Source organism: Ovis canadensis, chromosome 18, assembly GCF_042477335.2.
Source record: "Ovis canadensis isolate MfBH-ARS-UI-01 breed Bighorn chromosome 18, ARS-UI_OviCan_v2, whole genome shotgun sequence".
Taxonomy (NCBI): Eukaryota; Metazoa; Chordata; class Mammalia; order Artiodactyla; family Bovidae; genus Ovis; species Ovis canadensis.
The window spans coordinates 32,831,876-32,851,852 of NC_091262.1; the positions used below are offsets into that span (position 1 = coordinate 32,831,876).

Here is a 19,977-nt window from a genome sequence, read left to right on the forward strand (position 1 = left end):
AAGTGGGACTCCTGGGACTTACTGCAAATGGGACTTACTGGGGGAACGGAACCATCCCAGAGCAGAGATGCAGGGTAGAAAAGATGCTCAGTCCCCAGGAGAGGCCTGAACAAGTAAAGTCAGTAACCACCCAGAGAGACTCCAGAAGCAGACAATGCAGCTCCACAGAGGAGAGCTTTGAAATGGGAAGGAACCCCAGCCCCCAGGGATGGGGAACCCCACCCTCCCAGTTCATTCAGAGACCATAGTCTGCGCCTTTTATTCTGTCCCTGCCCAGCCAAGAAGCCCAGCCAAGAAGTTCCAGGGGAGGAGCCACTTCCAGACTAATTTCCCTGATGATTTTCCAACAAAACCACACCCTCCCTTTGGCAGCCACATGGCCAGATCTGCAGCCCAGACACTGCCTAAATGTGTCAAGGCACACTCCCAAAGTCTGTTCAGGAAAACCCATCTTGGGTCCCAAGACTAAGGGGTGGTCGCATATGCCCCTCTCCCAGGTAGTCAGTCCCTCCTTTATCTGCAGCCCCCCTTGCAGATCACTGGCTTGCAGTGTGCCCCCCTACACAGGAGCCACTTCCGGATGGCTCCTCGCTAAGGGTGGGGAGTGGGAAGAGGGGTACCCCCGGAGTTTCCTCCCAGCCCTGGAGTAAAACTGTCAGTGGCTTCCCAGGACCCAGTGTGCTTGGCCAGCAGCACCTCGCCCCTTTGGCAGAGCCCTGCCACCGCCCCCATCCCACACTGCACCCCACGCTGGGGCCTCCCGCGGCTCTGGAAGCAGCCTAGGTTCAGTTTCTAACAGCTCCTCCAGCCCACCGTTCCAGTGGCAAAGAAAATGGAAACTGCTGAAGGGGAAAACCAGCTGCCTCCGCCTGTTTTCCTGGAGCCAGAAAGGAGCAAAGGCAGGCCTGAAGGAAGCCACTGCGCAGGCTCCCAGGGGCCCCTCACCTGACAGCAACTAAGGCCCTGGGCTGCATGGCTTTGAAGCAGGAGAACTATGGGGAAGAGTCCTGACCCCTCCAGTGAGACTCCAGCCCCTGCCCCCCAGCAGCCTCCTCCCTCTCTGCAGCCAGGTCAGGTGACACAGAATGCTGGGGCTCAGCGAGGGCTGAGGGTGGGGGTAGCAACCAGTCCAAGTCTAAGCCCATTGAGTGAGTGAAAGTCGCTCAGTGGTGTCCAACTCTTTGCGATCTCATGGACTATACAGTCCACGGAATTCTCCAGGCCAGAATACTGCAGTGGGTAGCCTTTCCCTTCTCCAGGGGATCTTCCCAACCCAGGGATCAAACCCAGCTCTCTCGCATTGAAGGCAGATTCTTTACTAGCTGAGCCACAAGGGAAGCCCAAGAATACTGGAGTGGGTAGCCTATCTCTTCTCCAGAGGATCTTCCCAATCCAGAAATCGAACCGGGATCTCCTGCATTGTAGGCGGAAGCCCATTTCGACGGAGCAATGACGAACCACAGCGAGCGTTCAGGGGGTGATATAAATATATTTTGGAAGCTGCCTGTGTACTCTGGGGTAAAGAACCAGCACAGAGGGGCTCCCCGCCTTCTCCGTGCTCATCCGCCTCCTCCACCGTCACTCCACAGACCCACCCCACCCCACCTTCTACCTCTTTCTAGGCTTCAGGATGACAGTGAGTCAAGAGGCATCTGTGGGGGGTGGGAGGGGATGAAGGGGACGTCTCGGGGGCCAGGAGTGCAGCGTCATGCCTCAGGCTGTTCTCTCCAGCCTGGGGCCTCAGGGCCTGTTTATTCCTCCAGGGCCCTGGGGGTGTGGGGTGTAGGAGCGGTGCAGGGAGGACACGGGGGCTGGACGTGGGGACCTTGAGAGGCACAGGTCACCCACGCTCTGTACTTTGCCCTTCCCTGTCCATCCCAGACCTACTCAGCTCCCACCGTGCCTAAGCAAATGGGATGGCTTGAGGACTGGGTGCCAGAGACCCCTGGGAGTGGGGCAAGGGAAGAGGAGGGAGGAAGAGGTGACTGGGAGGGAGACACTGCCTGCCCCAGGTCAGCTACAATCAGGAGGGCAAGGCGGGGGAGGCAGCAGGTCCACAGAAAGGAGCATCTGCCCCAGGGCCCTTCCGGTCACTGCGGCCGGGCCTACCACTAACAGCCCAGCAGCTCCACGCGCAGGGTGATACGGTTGTGCCAGGCCACGGGCTGGATGCGCACGAAGCGAGCCTGGAACGGCACCTCAAATATGTTCTTCTTGTGGGAATTATTGTCCATGTTACCAGGGAAAATCTGGAGGAAGAGGAGGTGTCAGGAGGCCCTCAGAGCCAGTCCTCCTCCCCCTCAGACCCCCAGATCTGACTCACAGGGCACCCCTGGAGTGGGGAAGGCAGGACAGCTGGACACACACTCACCTTGCTTTTTGAGGTCTCCGGATCCTTGTACTCAGTCCAGGTCACACCATCATCACTGTAGGCCACCCTGTAGGCAGCCACATATTGAATGTGGCCAAAGTCTCGGGCACCCTGGGTGATGATGCCGGTCACTCGCTTCTGGGAGCCCAGGTCAATCTACGGGGGGGGGGGGGGGGGGGGAGGGGGGGGAATCAATCCCATCTTCTTTGTTTGCACCATTTCCAGTAAGGTGGGAAAAGGCACACATATATGCTGGGGCATACATTCTATTTTTGGGAAAATTACTTCATTTGGCAGAGCCTCAGTTTCCCCATCAATCAAATGGGCATAAATAATCCCACCAACTTTGTCAAGCACTTCACTGCAACAAAGGTCAGATTTCAGAGCCTGGCCCCAGGCAACCCTTGTACAATGGCAACAGGGGCAGAGAGGCCACAGTCTATAGGGACATAAACTGCTCATGAGGGCCCTGCAGGCTGTCCAGGACCTGACATTGGTCCTGGGGGATTCCAAAGGCAGGCAGCTTCTCATGGAACCCAGTTTCCCAGGCTAATGTGCTCCTTGGGGCCTAGAGACATCACCACCCTCCTGCCCCCAAGTCCAACCTGGGGAGCCTGCCAGCTAACCAGGAGAAGACGGTGCTCAGTAAGATCCAGGCTACAAACCCATCTCACTGCCAACCAGAAGGGGAGCCCCAGGCAAGTCCTCGCCCTGCCAGGACCCGGCTTCCTCAGAGATAAGAGAGGATGCTCTGGTTTTCCACGACTCTCCTGAGCTTCCCAATTGCAGTGAAATCCAAGGGCTGTCGCACAGTGTGCTCTCAGCGAGTTAGAGAGCATCCTCTGAAAGCAGGCACAGAAACCCCGACATGAACCTCCTCCATCCTGCCCTGCTGTCCCTGGGCTCAGCCTTACCCTGTGGCAGCCAATAGAGGTGGCCCCACCTCCACACACACACAGACTCAGCACCTGGGGCTGAGAACCTTGACGGAAGCAGCTCTGAGCTCCTCCACCACCCCCCCACCCTTGAGTGACAGAATCAGCAGAAAGGTGGCAACACAAGAGGAAGAAAAGAGCAAAGTTGAACACAAACAAGGCTCAAAGAAACTCCCTCTTGGCAAGCAGAAGCCAGGGTTGGTCCAGGGTCATAGATTCCCACAGCCCCACCCAACCCCAACCCTGCATCCCCAGAGGAGCCTGACTCACCTGCAGCCACTCAGAGGCACTGTTGGTCTGGGCGGTCCAGGCGTTGAACTTGCCCCAATTATCCAGTCGTGCGTAGTAGGGAAACCAGCTAAAGGCACTCAGGCCCCAGGTTTTGTAGTAGCTGGAGGCTGTGATCTGCTTGTTGGGGATGGTATTATGCTTCAGGCCTAGGGGTTCAGTGCATCCTGCCAACAAGGAGGTGGGGGTGGGGGGCTGTCACCCAGATCTGGGATCCACAGCCTCCCCTGGTGGGTATGAGAGCAAGGCAGTGAAGGGAAAAGAACCCTGGCTTCTGACAAGCCTCTGGCATCCTCTTGAACACACAGAAGCTCCTTCAGGCTTCCCTGGTGGCTCAGTGGTAAAGAATCTGCCTGGCAATGCAGGAGACAAAGGTTCAGTCCCTGGTCCAGAAAGATTCCACCATGCCATGGAGCAACTAAGCCCGAGCACCAAGACTGCTGAGCCCTGGAGCCTGCGGTCCACAAGAGAAGCCACTGCAGCGAGAAGCCCGCGTGCCACAACTAGAGAGCAGCCCTCGGCTGCAGCAGCCAGAGAAAAGCCCACGTGGCAGTGAAGACTCAGAACAGCCGAGGAGTACAGTTACACTTAAAAACCATGGAAAACAAAAGGACACTCTCCTTCCGCCTTTCAGAGCCAGCTAACTGGTCTAAATATTTTTTTGCTGACAGCCCTACCCACACCTCAGCTCAGCTCCCGCCCCACACCCCTCTGTTGCTCTGAACAGATCACCCACCACGCTTCTCCCTCCACCCCAGGGCAGGGCCCTGATCCACCACCTCTCACCCTCCTTCAAAGCCTGACTCTTAGACCCCTCCTCCAAGAAGCCTGCCCTGACCACCTCACTGAGGTGGGACTCCTCTGGACTCACAGCACTTCCTGTCGTTCCTACAGTACGGCTGCAATTCATACTAACAAGTCCTGGTGTAACTGATAGTAACCATCTCACTGACTCAGTGCTGACTTCAGTCATTTAACCCACCACACAAAAACCGGAATCAACAGGATATTAGCAACCCCATTCCACAGATGAGAAAACTGAGGCTAAGAGCCATTAAGCACTGTCCCCAAGTCTGACACACACACACAGAGCTAATCACCATGCCACACTGTGACACTGTCTCCACCACTCCTGCACACACTCAGAGCTGGCAAGGCCTGCCTGGTGATGACCCAGTGATGAACAGCACTGCATTCCTGCTCTCCAGCAGGTGGAAGCTGAGAAGTCAGAACTCCTGAGGCTCGGGAACGACCGTGTCTCCCTGCCCCACAGCACCCCCGAAAGGGTTTACACATTCACTACTCTGCTACTGTCTGACGTGCCTGGGAAGGTTGCCTGAGAAGCTGGCCTTGGGTTCACTCGGGCCTGCTCCAAACTTTCAGGAATGTGCTGGGCTGTTTTGTGCCCTCATCTGCACCTGCAGGAGGCCAGAACAGCTGGGGATGGGCAAGAGACAAACTCCCACGAGGGGATTTCCCTGGTGGTCCAGCAGCTAAAACCCCACACTCCCAGCGCCAGGAGGCCCAGGTTCGATCCTTAGCCAGGGAACTAGATCCTGTAATGCCAAAACTAAGAGTTCACATGCTGCAACTGAGACCTGGTGTAGTCAAATAAATAAATATCTTTAAAAAAAACTCCCAAGAGAATAATGGGTATGTCTCCCACATGTCAGAATCCTCACTGCACAACTGGCTGTCCCTTTGCAGAATCCGGGGTAAGACTTGCAAATCCATGGTGCCGTCTGGGAGCAGACGATAGCACACAGTGCTTTACATCACCGTCTCCCCAGATGCTGTTGACCTTGCCAGTAAAGACATTTGCCTTCAGACAGTGCCGATGCTGATCAATCATACCATCTCTTTGTGATGGTGGTGCGTCAGGTAACCTCCAGCCTCTCCCATAAAGACAGGCTGATGGGCTGGGAGCTGGCTCATCCCAAAGCTCCAGACCTGGAAGGCCACGGGGCTGGCACAAACCTGGAACTCTCCGGAGAGAAGCCAAGGCATCATTTGATCATGGTGCACCCTTCTGCAGCCCATCTGCTTCCAGCGCTACATTTCCCCATCATTATGGGCCCCCTCCCCAGAAGTCAGACAGCCTACCAGATAAAAGAGAACTGGGCAGGGCACCAAGCAGAACTCTCAGCTCCACCACTCCCTGCGTGACCCTGGGAAAGTCTCCTCCCCACTCTGGTCCTCAGACTCCCCACCTAGGTACCAGAGCAGTGTTTCTCATAGATCAGTGGAAGTGAAATGAAGTGTTAGCCGCTCAGTCGTGTCTGACTTTTTGTGACCCCATGGACTATAGCCCACCAATCTCCTCTGTCCATGGGATTCTCCAGGCAAGAATATTGGAGTGAGCTGCATTCCCTTCTCCAGGGGATCCTCCCAATCCAGGGATCGAACTCAGGTCTCCTGCATTGCAGGCAGATTCTTCACCATCTGAACCAGAATACTGATGGTTTTTAGATCACTGTGCGTGCGTGAGAGCTAAGTCACTTCAGTCATGTCTGACTCTGTGCGACCCCATGGACTGTAGCCCCTCCAGACTCCTCTGTCCATGGGATTCTCCAGGCAAGAATACTGGGTGGGTTGTCATGTCCTCCTCCAGGAGACCTTCCCAACCCAAGGATCGAACCCTTGTCTCATGTCTCCTGCATTGACAGGTGGGTTCTTTACCACTAGTGCCACCTGGGAAGCCCTTAGATCACTAGGGGACCCTATTAATATAAGGATTCTGTCTCAGCAGGTCTAGGCTGGGGCTGGAAGTTCACAAGCTTCCAAGTGATGCTCATTCTGCCGGGCCATGGAGCTCACTTGGAGTGGAAGACACTCATCCACCCAATCCACTGGCTCCGCCACCCTGACCCAAGCCACCTTGTCTTCTACACATCTCCCCCTCACTCACAATGCCCCTCTGCCTCCATTCTCCCTACACAGCCTGAGGGATCCCTTCTAGACCCAACTCTAACCACAGCCTATCAGCACCCCCACAACAATGGTTGCCTCTTGTTCTCAGTACAAAGGCCTGAATCCTTAAAATGGTCCACACGGTCCCTGCCCGGTCCATCTCTGCCCATCACCCACCAAGCTATCCTTCATTTTCTAGGCTCCAGCTCCACTGGCCTCCCTTGTACCTTTCAACGTGTCCCAGGGGCTTTGCACTCACCAACTCCTCACCTGGGATGCCCTTTCCAAGTTCTTCTCATGGCCTGATCTGCATTATTCAAGCTTCTACTCAAAGGCCATCCCAACAGAGCAGTCCCCACGCCATTCCCTCTCTTCACCCGAAGTCACCATCGTCACATCTCCTGCTAGTTTTTCCTTTATTATTCTTACTGCTATCTGACCCTTCTTTTATATTTGCTTCTTGTCTCACATCAGACTCTCTCATTAGAACCCAACAGCCTTACTCCCTAGAGCCAGACACTCAGAAGGAGCTTAATAAATACCTTAATAAATATCTACTGAGTTAAATAACTAATCAATCCACCAAGGAGACTGTGCCTGCTGGTAAAGAGGGATCTGGTGCAGGGCATGCCCAGAAATGCCCAGATCTAGTCCCACGCACATGCACACACACACACACACACACACACACACACACACACACACACCAATACTCTCTCCAGCCGACCCAAATGCCTACAAGGGAAAGGAGACTGGTCCAGTCCTTAAGGAAAACAAACAAGTCAGCTTCACCTCCTCCCCTTGCCAAACACGCCCTCCCTCTCTCAGCCTTAGAAGGAGCCATTTGTGACATGAGAGGCTCAGGTCAACAACTTTAAACAGGCAAGGGCTTCGGACTATGACAGCAAGTAGTGAGGGATGCCAGGGAGAGGAGCCCAGGATGTGGGTTCCCAGACCTGTTTCTGTCCTTTATCAACTGTTTAAATTTTCTTTCAGCAAAAGGGATAGTCTTTAACTCCCCAAAACAATTAGATTCAAAAGGCAGTGACTCTGGGAGCAAAAATAAACTGACTTTACTTCATGCTTTAAAAAAAGAATAACCCCAGACAGGCACTGAACTCAACTCTGAGTGGTTTTGTGTGGTAACTGAAATGCGATAACAGAGGGTCCACAGAGGGGAAGGAGGCACAAAGGGTAGGCCCTGGGTTAGGACAAGAAAGGCAGAGAGCCATCTCTGCTCCGCAAGCTCTGCCTAGAGAGTCCTGCAGTTCTGCTGGCAGCCAGCAGGTGGCACTGTGGCTGCAAAGAGAGAAAACTATCCGGCCCTCAGGGAGAAAGCAAGGCTGGACTGAGCTGCGCAGACAATGCTCTCAGCCCAGCCCCTGTACCCTGACCTCTCCGGAAAGTCCGGAAAGAGACAAGCAGCACGTCTCCAGCCCTATGACTCTCCATGTCCCGAAATGTTGCCCCTGAATGCAGATTATAGGTTTGGGAGGGAGAAACAGTGGATGAGTGGGTGTCAAAGCCCAGGGATTCAGACCAAGTTTTAATACCTACCAGCTGTGTGCCCTTGATAAACAATTTATCTGGGCCTCACTTTCCTCCTTCACTCATTCACTCATTAATCAGTATTTATTGAACACCTATGATCAGTGCACTGGGAATGCAGCAGTGAACAAAACAAACACAAACTCCCTGCCCTCGTAGAACTGACATCTGCAAAATAGAACTAACGCTACATGTTCTAGAAGCTCAAGGAACCAATCAGAGTACCTGAAAATATTTTGAAAACTGAAGTGGTATCTTTTTTCCTCTTTGTTGTCATTTGCTATTTAATCGCTAAGTCATGTCTGACTCTTTGCAACCCCATGGACTATAGCCCACCAGACTTCTCTATCCACAGGATTTCCCAGGCAAGAATACTGGAGTAGGTTGCCATTTCCTCCTGCAGGGGATCTTCCCACCCAGGGGTCGAACCCGGCTCTCCTGCATTGCAGGCGGATTCTTTATCACTGAGCCGCAGGAGAAGTCCTTTTTTCCTCTTACCAACCAGCTTCTAGAACATGTAGCAACTGGGCAGGACTGCTTAAGGCTGGGTGATCCTTCTGTGTGAGCCCAGGTTCCTGGGCTTTGCTGCCTGCCTACCCAACTCCTCACCCTGGCTGAGAAAAGAGGGGACAGGAACAGCCATCTTCAAGGACGGCAGAGCCACTGGCACTCACCATCCAACTCACAGCCAAGGAGCTCAAAGCGGAGGGTGCAGCCCCGGCGGCAGATGATGGGCACCAGTCTCACATATTGCACCTCCAAGGGGCTATCAAATAGGTTGATCTTCAGGCCGCTGTTGTTCCTATTACCCACAAATATCTAGGAGGGAAGAGGCAGATTGGAGGAGTGGGTCAGTGCGGGCAGTCCCGCTTCCTGGGGTGGTCTCTCTCCGGCTTCCACTTTGGGCCTGGAGACAGAGGTGTGCGAAGCAGAGCTGGCAGGAGCTCCCCGTTCCTCTAGACAGCCCACAGCCCTCAACAGATTCCCCTTTTCATACCTTCTTTGGTCACCACAGGGTGTAGGTGTAAATCCTCATCTTTCACTCAGGACCACCTATGATCTACAGGGTGCCTCTGTGCAAATTAGGAAAAGGTACTCCTTTCTCAAAAGACTTTGCAACAATGATTTTCCCACAGACAGAAGTACACATGAGGTCTACATGGTGAATGATGTTAAGTAGTAGCCCTTGAGCAGTGCATAGCCCGCACAACCGTACATGGTGTCCCTGAAGGCTGTAAATGCATCCCATCTCCACCACTACAGCCACCCTCAACAAGTCATTGAAACTTCTTGAGTCTCACTATTCTTATCTAGGGCTTCCCTGGTGGCTCAGTGGTAAAGAATCCACCTGCCAATGCAGGAGACGTGGGTTTGGTCCCTAAGTTGGGAAGATCCCTTGGAGAAGGAAATGGCTACCCACTCCAATATTCTGGTCTGGGAAATCCCATAAACAGAGGAGCCTAGCAGGCTACAGTCCGTGGGGCCACAAGACTCAGACATGACTGAGCAACTAAAAACAAAGACACAATCTGGGCTTCCCAATTTCTGCGAGCCAAGATACCACTGAAAACCCACCTTATGGTTCATCATCCCGGGTACCCTCGCCTCCTTGGGAGCCCTCAAACAGCACTGACCCCCAGGGGTTGCTGACCACAGCCCTTCTTCAGGGTTCGCAACAAACCTCACCTTATCTCCTAACTGCCCTGCAACCTGGATGAACTGGAATTGGCGCCCGTCGTTGCTGTAGGCCACTTTAAAAGTCTTCACGTACTCAGCACTCCCTGCGCGGCTGGCCCCCTGGGTCACCACGCCTGTCACCCACATCTTCCGCAGCAGGTTCACCTGGACCAGGGCAGGCAGGACAGAACCCCTATCTCCCGGGTTCTTTCTACCCCCATCACTCCCCCAATCAGGACAAAGAAGCAGGGGCTTTCTCATCTGGCCCTCTCCAGGCTCTGGGCCCAGGGCTCAGGACACAGGGACAAGATTCCAGGGACTTCCCTGGTGGTCCAGGGGTTAAGAATCAGCCGTCCAGTGCAGGGGGGTGCGGGCTCCATCCCTGCTCTGGTCGGAGAACTAGATCCCACATGCCTTACAGCCAAAAAAACTAAAACATAAAACAAAAGCAATATTGTAACAAATTCAATAAAGGCTTTTTTTTTTAAAGGACAAGCTTCTAGAGGCTGCAAACAGTGCAAACCCCCCTCTAACAGCCTCGTATTCACTCCCTTCATCCCACCCACCCACTCCAGGCTCCCAGAGCAGCCCTCCACTTAAAAGATACTTCACCTGTGGGAACCGGCTCCCTTGCTACCTGGACCCCTGTTCTAAACCCTCCCATGGCGTCCCCCCCAACATAGGCACCCACATTCTCCCATCACATCACCCACCCCCAGGCCACCCCTTCCATACCTGGATCCAGGGGTTTTTGTCATAGTTGCTGGATGTCCACGCATTGACGATGCCCGTCTGGTACAGGCGGGCCAGCTCCGGGGCCCAGCGCTGCAAACCCATGAAGCCCAAGTGCATGGACGAGGCAGAGATCTGGGAGTCGGCAATGGCGCCCGTCTGCATGCCCAGCGGCGAGGTGCAGGCTGAGGGGGGAAGGGCAGTCAGAGGGCCACCCACGCAGGTGCTGCCCAGAAGACACGAGAACAAGACAGTTGTGGCCTCTGCCGAGGACCCAGAGGACCCAGAGCAGAGACCATGAAGGGTCGATGAGGGCCGAGGAGGAGGTGTAGAAACAAAGTGCACAGGGAGGAACAGAGAGAGGGGCCAGGCAGAGTTGTGAAGGGGTTTGGGACACTGGGCTGCTAGAAGGTTCCAGGTGAGGCCCACAGGTCACGACTGGCAGCTGGAGTCCCCCACCAGGCTGCAGGAGGTGGTTTCTTTTTTACAGGACATCAAGCAGCAATTATTCTAACACAGAGGGTGGGCTAGTGAGCAGATACCAGTATGACCTCCTGTCTTCCTCCATGTCCCGCCCCATCCAGCCCAGCCCCCTGGTCCCCCAAGAGGATGGCTTTGGAAGAAGGGCCCCTCAGATGGCAGCGAACAGTCCTTACACTGCACATAAAGCACATGTGCCTGGACTTTTCTAGAATCTCACTGGCAGGAGTTTTCTGAATGGAGTGTGAAAGCCATTGTTTTCTCTGGTACCCTTTGTGCCTTCTCACTACTTGTCCTGACCAGCCATCTGGGACAAACCGCCCCCCCGGCCAAAGCCCATCACCTTCACCAGCAATGTGGTCTTCGGGGGCCAAGCCTGCAAGCCTGGACCTTGGGTCCCAAGCAGAGAACCCAGGAGGGCTCCACTTGTATTCCAAAGCCCCAGGCTCATGCCAAGCTCGGTGTATGACCCTCTCACAGGGAAAGAGAGGCACAAGTGAGGCCATACGCCCGAGATCAGAGCCGGCCACTGGCTGAACAGAGATCCAAACCCAGATCTGCTCTGTCCTCAGCCCTCATGTCCACACCCAGCGGGCCCCAAACATGCCTGCGGGGTCCTTAAGAGCTCCAAAGACACACACCAAGTAACAAGGAGGGGCGGCAAAGGTCCCCGTGGGGGGGTTCCTCGCCCTTTGTGGTCGCGGCCACATCCAGCCTGGGACAGACCCCAAGCCGAGAAGCAGAAGGAGGCGAGATGAGTTAATTCGCACTCAGGCATACCCAGGGTTACCTGGGCTCCAGCATGGTAATTAGTGGGCCCACCTGGCTCCACCCAGGGCTCCCAGCAGCCTTGGGGAACACCCGCCCCTCCCCCCCACAACATTCCTCTACCCAGTGTCTCAGACATGCTGGTCTTAGCCCTGGGCACAGGGCACAGGCCCTCCGGGCCTGTCTCCTCTGAGCTGCAGAGTGAGCAGACACTTACCTGGTCTCCCCCGGAGCTGGCTCCCACCCGGCTGGCCCAGCCCTTTCTCCTTCCCCTGGAAACCGTCCACGGATCTGCCCAGAGCAGGACACTGCCCCTGCCCACCCACTCAGGGACAGACCCCCTGGACTGCAGAAATCAGGCACCACCACCCTCACCCGATCCAGCCCTGGGCCTGGATTCACCCACCCGACGGCAGGTGAGGAAGAGCCCTGGTTTGTGGGAGGAATCTCAGCTAGGCCAGGAGTGAGGACAGCATGGACAGACGCTGCTGGCAACGTTTGCTGGGCACCCGCCAGGGCCAATCTGTGGCTGGGTGGATAACCAAGCAAGCCAGGCTGGTCAGCCCCTCTGCACACGCCGGGCCTCTGACCGCTTGACCGTGAGCGGACGGCCCAGTCTGCCCAGGCCTCTCCCTCCTCTTTGAGCTCTGCGAGGAGGCCAGAGGTCTCACTTGGGCCAGCACTGTCAGACCCTGAGGATCAAACCATATTAACTGACTCCCTGGGCCCCAAAAGATTAAGAATGTGTTGGTTTTCCCTTCTCGGTAGAAAAATCCCAGGATTTAACTCTAAGGCTGTATGTCTCGTTCATAGTGAAAATAACACTCCCACGACCTCTGGGGTCACCACCACCCCTCACTCCCCTGCAGGGACATCAGGCCTGACCAGCAGTTCCAGGAGAGAGAACCAGGCAGGAAGAAGCCTGGGGAAGGACAACAGAGTCCCTCCCTGCCTCCCCAATCCACAGTAACTGAGTTCTGCCCCGCTCCGAATCCTCCCGAAGGAGATCCTAATGCAGGAGGAATGCTGGCATGTGGCCTGAGATGCCAGGTCTGTGGTACAGGGTCTGCCCCTCGGAGCAGGCACCGCTGGATACTCACTGTTCTCACAGTGGGTGCCCACGTATCCAAGAGAGCACTTGCAGGTGTAATGGGTGAAGACATCCCCTCGGAGGGAGTCGGTTTCCTGGCACTCAGCATCATTGTGGCAGGGGTTTGGGAAACAGGGACCTGGGGAGGAAGCAGGTGAGATGGGCAGGTGATCAAGAAGGAGCTGGAGATAGGCAGCAACAGACAGGCCAAGCCCCAAAGGACCCTCCACTCAAATTCGGCCTGCTGCCTGCCAGTGCCCACCAGCTCCTCCCTCCCCCCTCTCAATCTGCCCGAGGGGGCCTGGGCCATCCTGGAGCCAAGAAGGATCACGTGGAGGTGAGTCAACCCAAGTGAAGGAAGCACCCAGCTTTCCAAGTGGCCTGGAAGCTTCCAGGAAAAGGCCAGCGGACAATGGGAGGGGTGCTGGGGACCACTGCCCACAGTGGGACAAGCTAGGCCAACAGCCAGGGCTGCAGCTGGGAGCTGGTGGGGAGCAGCAGGCATGGCCCAGGACAGGTACCATATTCTGTCTCGTTGCATAGGAGGCCCGTGAAGCCTTCGGGGCAGAGGCAGTAGAAGGGAGGGGTTTTCTCCTCGTTCAACAAGCAGGTCCCACCATGCAGGCACTGGCTGGAGTCACAGAGGTCACCTGCAATGACAGTTCTGGGTTAGGAACAAATCATTCATTAAGTAAATATTTGGGGCGGGGGGAGCGGCGGTGGTCAACTACCAGGTATATACTCTGGGCCCCTGAGACAAATGCAGTCTGGGTCTCAAGAAGCCAAAAGAGGGACGTCCCTCGTGGTCTATTGGCTGAGACTCCGCACTTCCAATGCAGGGGGCCTGGGTTCGATCCCTGGTCAGGCAACTAGATCCCACATGCCACAACTAAGACTGCTGCTAAGTCGCTTCAGTCATGTCCGACCGTCTTTGCGACCCCATAGACAGCAGCCCACCAGGCTCTGCCATCCCTAGGATTCTCCAGGCAAGAACACTGGAGTGGGTTGCCATTTCCTTCTCCAACTAAGACTGGGTACAGCCAAATGAGCAAATACCTATTAAAAAAAAAAAAAAAAGAAGTCAGAGGAAAGAGGTGGTGACCTACAAGTCACCAGGTAATGAGGCACTATGAGCTCTGAAGGAGCCTGTGTGAGGGGCCAAGGGAGGATGGTTTCTGCCAGAAAGCTGGAAGGTTCAGAGGTGGGGACATTTGAGCCGGCTATAAGTCACACTGGGAAGGTGCCAGGCAGGGGAATGAGGAAAGAACTTTCCAAAAAGAAGCAGCAGCCCAGAACACATGGTATACTGCAGATCAGGAAGAAAGACATCACTGAAACGGGAGGTTGAGGCAGGGGGCACCTTACGAAGGACAAGTGGAGACTCTTCATCCTGCAGAACAAGAGCTCTTAACCCTCCTTCAGCGTCCCCACCACTGGCCACCAGGAAAAACTCAGGTTCGCAAGCATGAGGTGGGAGTGGGGAAGCCATTTCCTAGCTGGTGAGGGAGAATGTCAAGGCCATGTGCTGAGACATGGATGGGCTGCCAGGGTGGAGAAGTGGCTCAGAAGTACGCAAAGATCCCTCTGGCTCTGCGTGGAAATGTGACTGAGCAGGTGAGAGAGGAGACCAGGAAAGCATCAAGGATGCTGCCACAGGCCTCCTGGTAAAAGACGAAGGCAGGCTGAGGTAAGGAGGAAGGTGGATTTGAGAAACAATGGACAACAACGAGAGGTAGGAAGAGAGCTGGAGAGGACTTCACAGCTCCTATCTGGGGGCCCAGGTGACAAGTGTTAGTCTGTCCCCAGTGCTTTGACTCGGGTGCACTTCAGCCCATTAGGTCAGCCAGACCTTCAGAACATCTTCTAGTTGATCTTTGCATCCCAGAAGGGCTGCCCCAGACCCCACACCCCTACGCATTACTTGGGGTGAGACATGAGAAACCTTTTTTCCTCCCTGCAGAGTCACGCCATCCCAGGCTGGAGGGCCCCTCTGAAATCCCAAAGCCCTGGAGAGCTGGGCGGGGGCTCCAGGGAAGGGAACACCGTTAATGAGCAGTGGGGGCCTCAGGAGCTTAAGGCGGCTCCCAATGAGCCATTAGTCATTGGCTTTAAATAGCAGGTTAATCCCCTCCCTGACCTGACAGGCAGCGGGCAGAGACTTGAGAATGGCCAGAGCTTTGGGCTCCTCCTGGCAAAATCCGACTCCCCTCTGTCCCCCTCCCAAGGGCCCTCATCCTGCAGAGCTCCAGGGCAAAGCAGGGGAGAGTGGAAAGAGAAAGGGGAAGGTGTTCCCTACCTGGCATGCGCCTGACCACTCACCCACGCATCGCAGCTGTGGGGCTTCCCCCTTCCTGCTTAAGCTGGGTCTCCAAAACCACCTTTGGGATTTCAGGGTCCTGCCTTCTCTGGGAGATCTCCCCAGGGACATTTTGCCAGGGCCCAGGCTGTGGGGCCAGGGGAGGCGAGGCAAGGGGACGTTTAAGACCCAGCCATCTCTCTTTGTCTCCAGGAGACTTCAAGTGGCTTCCACTCCAGTTGGGGGGGGGGGGGGGTCAGATTGGCACCAGATGGCAGAGCAGGGGCTCAGCCATGACTCTCCCACCCCAACGAATTTCATCAATCCTATTTCTAGGAAGAAAGGATGGAGGTGGTGCCTGAAGAGTCTTTGCCATATCTCGCTCACCTCATGGGCACCCTTTCCTCAGCCCGCGGTGTAGGGCATCGCCCATCCCCATCACCAGCCTGCTGGAGGCCCAGCTCTCAGCAGGATGCGTCCTAGGCAGGGGAGGAGGGCCAAAAGATAAAGCGGCAGGCCAAGGCCATAGGGAGAGAGGGGAGTCAGGAGCCGCCATCTCCGGTCGAGCCCTTTTCCGAATCCCTCCCTAAGCTCCTCACCCCATCCTGGCTTCCCCCCACCCCCCACCCAGCCCCAAGCCTATCCACTCCTCTGGCTCCCTAGCCAGTCCCTCGCTTATCTGACCAAATACCTATTTTTAAACGGAGGATAAAATCCCAATGAACAGACCAGCCGCCGGCATGGCCTGGGAGGGAGTTTCCAGGTAAAGTTGGCTGGAAAAGATTTATCAATACAAGAGTCCTAGAAACTTCCTGGTGGAAGGAGCGCAAGAGCACTATGTTAGTCGCTCACTCGTGTCCGACTCTTTGAGACCCCATGGACTGTAACCCGCCAGGATCCTCTGTCCATGGGATTCTCCGGGCAAGAGTACTGGACTGGGTTGCCATTTCCTCTTCCAGGGGATCTTCCCTACCCAGAGATTGAACCTGGGTCTCCCGCATTGCGGACAGATTCTTTCCCGTCTGAGCTACGAGGGACGTGGCCTCATTTTACAGATGGGAAAACAGAGGCCCGACACAGCGGATTCCTTTGTTCTGTGTAAGCCACTTTTCCTGGGGGAGGCTGGGCTGTCATCCAGTGTCCCGAGCCCCCGCCCAACGCTCACGCCTCTAGCACCGACCAAACCCCACCCCCAGCTGGAGAGGCCGAGAGCATCCCCGCCGCCCGCCCGGGAGCAGCCGGAGCGGTAGCCCCTCGGCTCAGCCCCGGGTCTTGGACCAAGTTTGTAAACAGCGGAGGCAGAGGGAGGGCGCGGCGGCGAACTTCCGAGAGGCGCGGAGAGGAGGGGCGAGGGCGCGAGGGCGGCGCGATCAACTCACCGGAGAAGGCGAAAAGTCCGGAGGCGCAGAAGAGCGCGCCGCACAGCGCGGCCAGCAGACGGGCACTCGGCATGGTGTGGGGACGAGGGCGCAGGACCCGGCGCTGGGGCGGTTCAGACCCGAGGGCTCGCACTCCTTCTCCTGGACGGGAATAAATCAGGCAGCGCGGCACCTCCCACCGGGCCACGTGCTCCGCCCAGGCCCGCCAGAGGCGGACTCGGGGCGGGGCTCCGGGGACTGGGGAGGGGCTGGGAGGAACCGGGAGTCAGCGGCCGCCCGCTTCAGTCCGAGCCACGCCCTGTATCCCGCAGGGTGCGAGTGACCAGGCATTGAGTTCCGAGTCGTCTGAGCAGTAAAGGGCTCAGAAGGAGTTGTCTATTCTTTGCTTTTTGGTTTTGCTTTGGTTTTTGTTTTTACTTTTTAGGCTTAAGAAAAGATGCTAAACCTTATTCATTGTAAGAAAAACCCAGATTATAAGTATGGGTACTATTTGCATTAGATTGGCAAGCATCAAATGAGTAGCGCACTGTGAGTGCGAGGCTCCCGGAAACAGGCTCAAGCATGCATTGTTGGAGAAACTGTAAATTGGTTCAACTTACCCAGAGAGCTGTGTGGTAATATCTATCAGCATGACAAAGGCTGAGACCGGAAGACCTAGCAATTCCCCATAAAGGAATTCATTCTGCCGAAACTCTCACGCATAAAATGACATGTATACAAAGATAGCATAGCGTATCATAGCATCATCCTTTGAAATGGTCAGAGACTTTAAAAAAAAAAAAAAAAAGAAGAATCAGCATATTTTTCTGTAAAGGGCCAGGCAGAAAATACTTCAGGATTTTCATGCTATAAAGTTTGTGAGGCAGCTGTTCACTTCTGCCCTTCCTTGTAGCAGGAAAACACCTCAGTGTTCCAGGAAATGAAATGAACATGGTGGTTGTTTAAGGGGGCAGAAACTGAAGTGTCGGGGTCAAAACAGACTTGCTTGTCATGGTTGAATTTTTCCTAAATAATTATTTTTTTATCATGTGCAGGTATTGCTTATTTACATGGGTAAAAAATTTTAATAATAGTGTTCTCATCCGACTAGCCACAAAAAAAAAAAAAAAAGAGAGCAGCAGGATATCTCCCCTACCAGCTATGTTGATACCTAGGTTCAGACTAGAGTCCAACTTAACTACTGGCAGGAGACCCTTCTTAAAACTACTCAGAAGGAAAAACGCTACACATACATGATCTACTCGGTAGCCACAGAAAAAGCATTTGGTAAAAATTCAGTACCCTTCATGATTTTGTTGTTGCTTAGTCACTAAGTTGTGTCGGGCTCTTTTGCAAGGTATGGAATGTAGCCCTCCAGGCTTCTCTGTCCATGGAATGGGTTGCTATTTCTCCAGGGGGTCCTCCCAACTCAGGGATCAAACCCAAGTCTCCTGCATTGGCAGGGGGATTCTTTACCACTGAGCCACTAGGGAACAATACAAAAATGGATTAATAATTAAGAAAAAAATTTCATTCACAGTAGCATCATAAAGAATAAAATACAAATAAATTTAACAGAAGTAGAAGAACACTAACAAACATTGAAAGAAATTAAAGAAGACTCAAATAAATGGAAACATTTTTATTCATGAGTTGGGAGACATATTGTTAAAATTTGTTAAGATAGCGATACTCTCCAAACTGATTGACAAGTTGAACACGGCTATCAAAATTCCAACTGTCTTTATTTGCAGAAATTGACAAGCTGATACTAGAATTCAGGTAGAAACAGAAGGGACCTAGAATGATCAAAGCAATCTTAGTAGGGGAAGAACAAAGTTGTAAGACTCATACTTCACAATTTTAAAACCTGCTCCAACATAACTGTAATCAAGACTGTGTGGGAACTTTTCTGGTGGTCATATGGCAACATGGATGAATCTTAAAAGCATTTTGCTAAAATAGAGAAAAAAGACCCAAAAAACTACATGTTTTATGATTTCATTCACATAACATTCTGGGAAAAGTAAAACTATAGGGATGAAGAATGGATGAGTGGTTGCCAGGGGTTTGGGACAGCAGGAGTGGTTAACCGCAAAGGGCAACCTTGGGGGAATTTTTGGGTGATGGAATATTCTGTATAACACTGGAGTGCTAGAGACGTGATGATACCCAATTTAGCCAAATCCACAGACTTCACAACACAAAGAGTGAACTTTATGAACATAGACAAATACTGAAAAATCAGCCAGGATGACAAATACTTAAAAATCAGCCAGGATGGCTGCGGGACCCCAGACTGTGACAGAAGAGTCTAACTTGATTGCAAATGTATGACAGACGTCAGTGCTAGTAGTTGGTGGGGGAGGCAGGAAGGGGAGTGGAGAGGAGCTGACATAAGTAGCTTAGGAAACCAGTGTTTTGACTGGAAACTATAAGGCTAAGGACAAACAGAATTCTGCATAATCCCCAAAAGCTAGTCAGGAAAGGCAGTAAAGTTGTTTTTCATGGAGTTTCAGGCTAACATGTGCATATATGTCCTCAGTTGTTCAGTCATGTCCAGCTCTTTGCGACCCAAGGACTGTAGCCTGTCAGTGCCTCTGTTCATGGGATTTCCCAGGCAAGAATACTGGAGTGGGTTGCCATTTCCTCCTCCAGGGGATCCTCCAGACCCAGGGATCAAACCAGCATCTTCTGCATTGGCAGGCGGATTCTTTACCACGAAGCCACCTGGGAAGCCCCCTGTGTGCATGTATACTGGGGCTTAAACGAGTGAGTAAATGGATGGTTGATGGTAGGACTCAGATTTCTCACTGTTGGAGAAAGAAGTTGTAGATAAACAAGGAAGGAGGTTGGAATAATCCACACAGTACTAGATTAATCAGAGATACTAGCATGACTTCAAGTTCAACTTAACCTAGATACGGAGGAATAGTGCAGAAATAATTATAGATACGTGTGTATACAAGAGTTGTAATGTTGTTGTAATTTAGTTGCTAAGTCATGTCCGACTCTTCCGCGACCCCATCGAATGTAGCCCGCCAGGCTCTTCTGTCCATGGGATTTTCCAAGCAAGAATAGTAGAGTGGGTTGCCATTTCCTTCTCCAAAGAGTTATACTGTTTATTTCCTAGCTCTGTCTGCTGAGAGGGCCTAGAAACAGTGACACCCCAGTAGCAATGAGCACCTTAGTGCTCAGACCTTTGTCTCTAATACCATTCTCCAACAAAAGGGATGAAAGTGCTTTGGAGAAATGGCTGGTTCTAGGGCAGGAAGGATATAAGAAGAACCTGAAGCATCCATAAAGTGCTCAAAAAGAAAACAATGCTCTCCAATGATAGCTGCTATGTTTGTATTGGGAAACAGATTGCTGTTGTTGCAGGGGTGGGTCCCTGTGGCTGGAGGGATTCAAGCAAAGGGCATGAGTCAGGAGGAGGGTAAATGAGAGGCACAGTGAGGACAGGTGATCTCTCAGATCTTCACTATCTCTAAGATGCTGGTTTATGATTATGTGTTTGTCAACAC

General features: G+C 53.6%; 1 protein-coding gene across 1 annotated transcript; it reads right to left on the reverse strand.

Moving 5' to 3' along the window:
* Window positions 1-1,469: 1,469 nt before the first annotated feature.
* Window positions 1,470-16,821, reverse strand: MFGE8 (milk fat globule EGF and factor V/VIII domain containing). Its single transcript, XM_069559601.1, has 9 exons — window positions 16,475-16,821; window positions 13,321-13,449; window positions 12,810-12,938; window positions 10,465-10,646; window positions 9,739-9,894; window positions 8,727-8,871; window positions 3,577-3,761; window positions 2,372-2,527; window positions 1,470-2,249 (listed from the first exon to the last, which is right to left on the reverse strand). The coding sequence occupies exons 1-9, from the start codon at window positions 16,545-16,547 to the stop codon at window positions 2,112-2,114; spliced, it is 1,293 nt and encodes a 430-aa protein (XP_069415702.1). The 5' UTR covers window positions 16,548-16,821; the 3' UTR covers window positions 1,470-2,111.
* Between the last annotated feature and the right edge of the window lie 3,156 nt (window positions 16,822-19,977).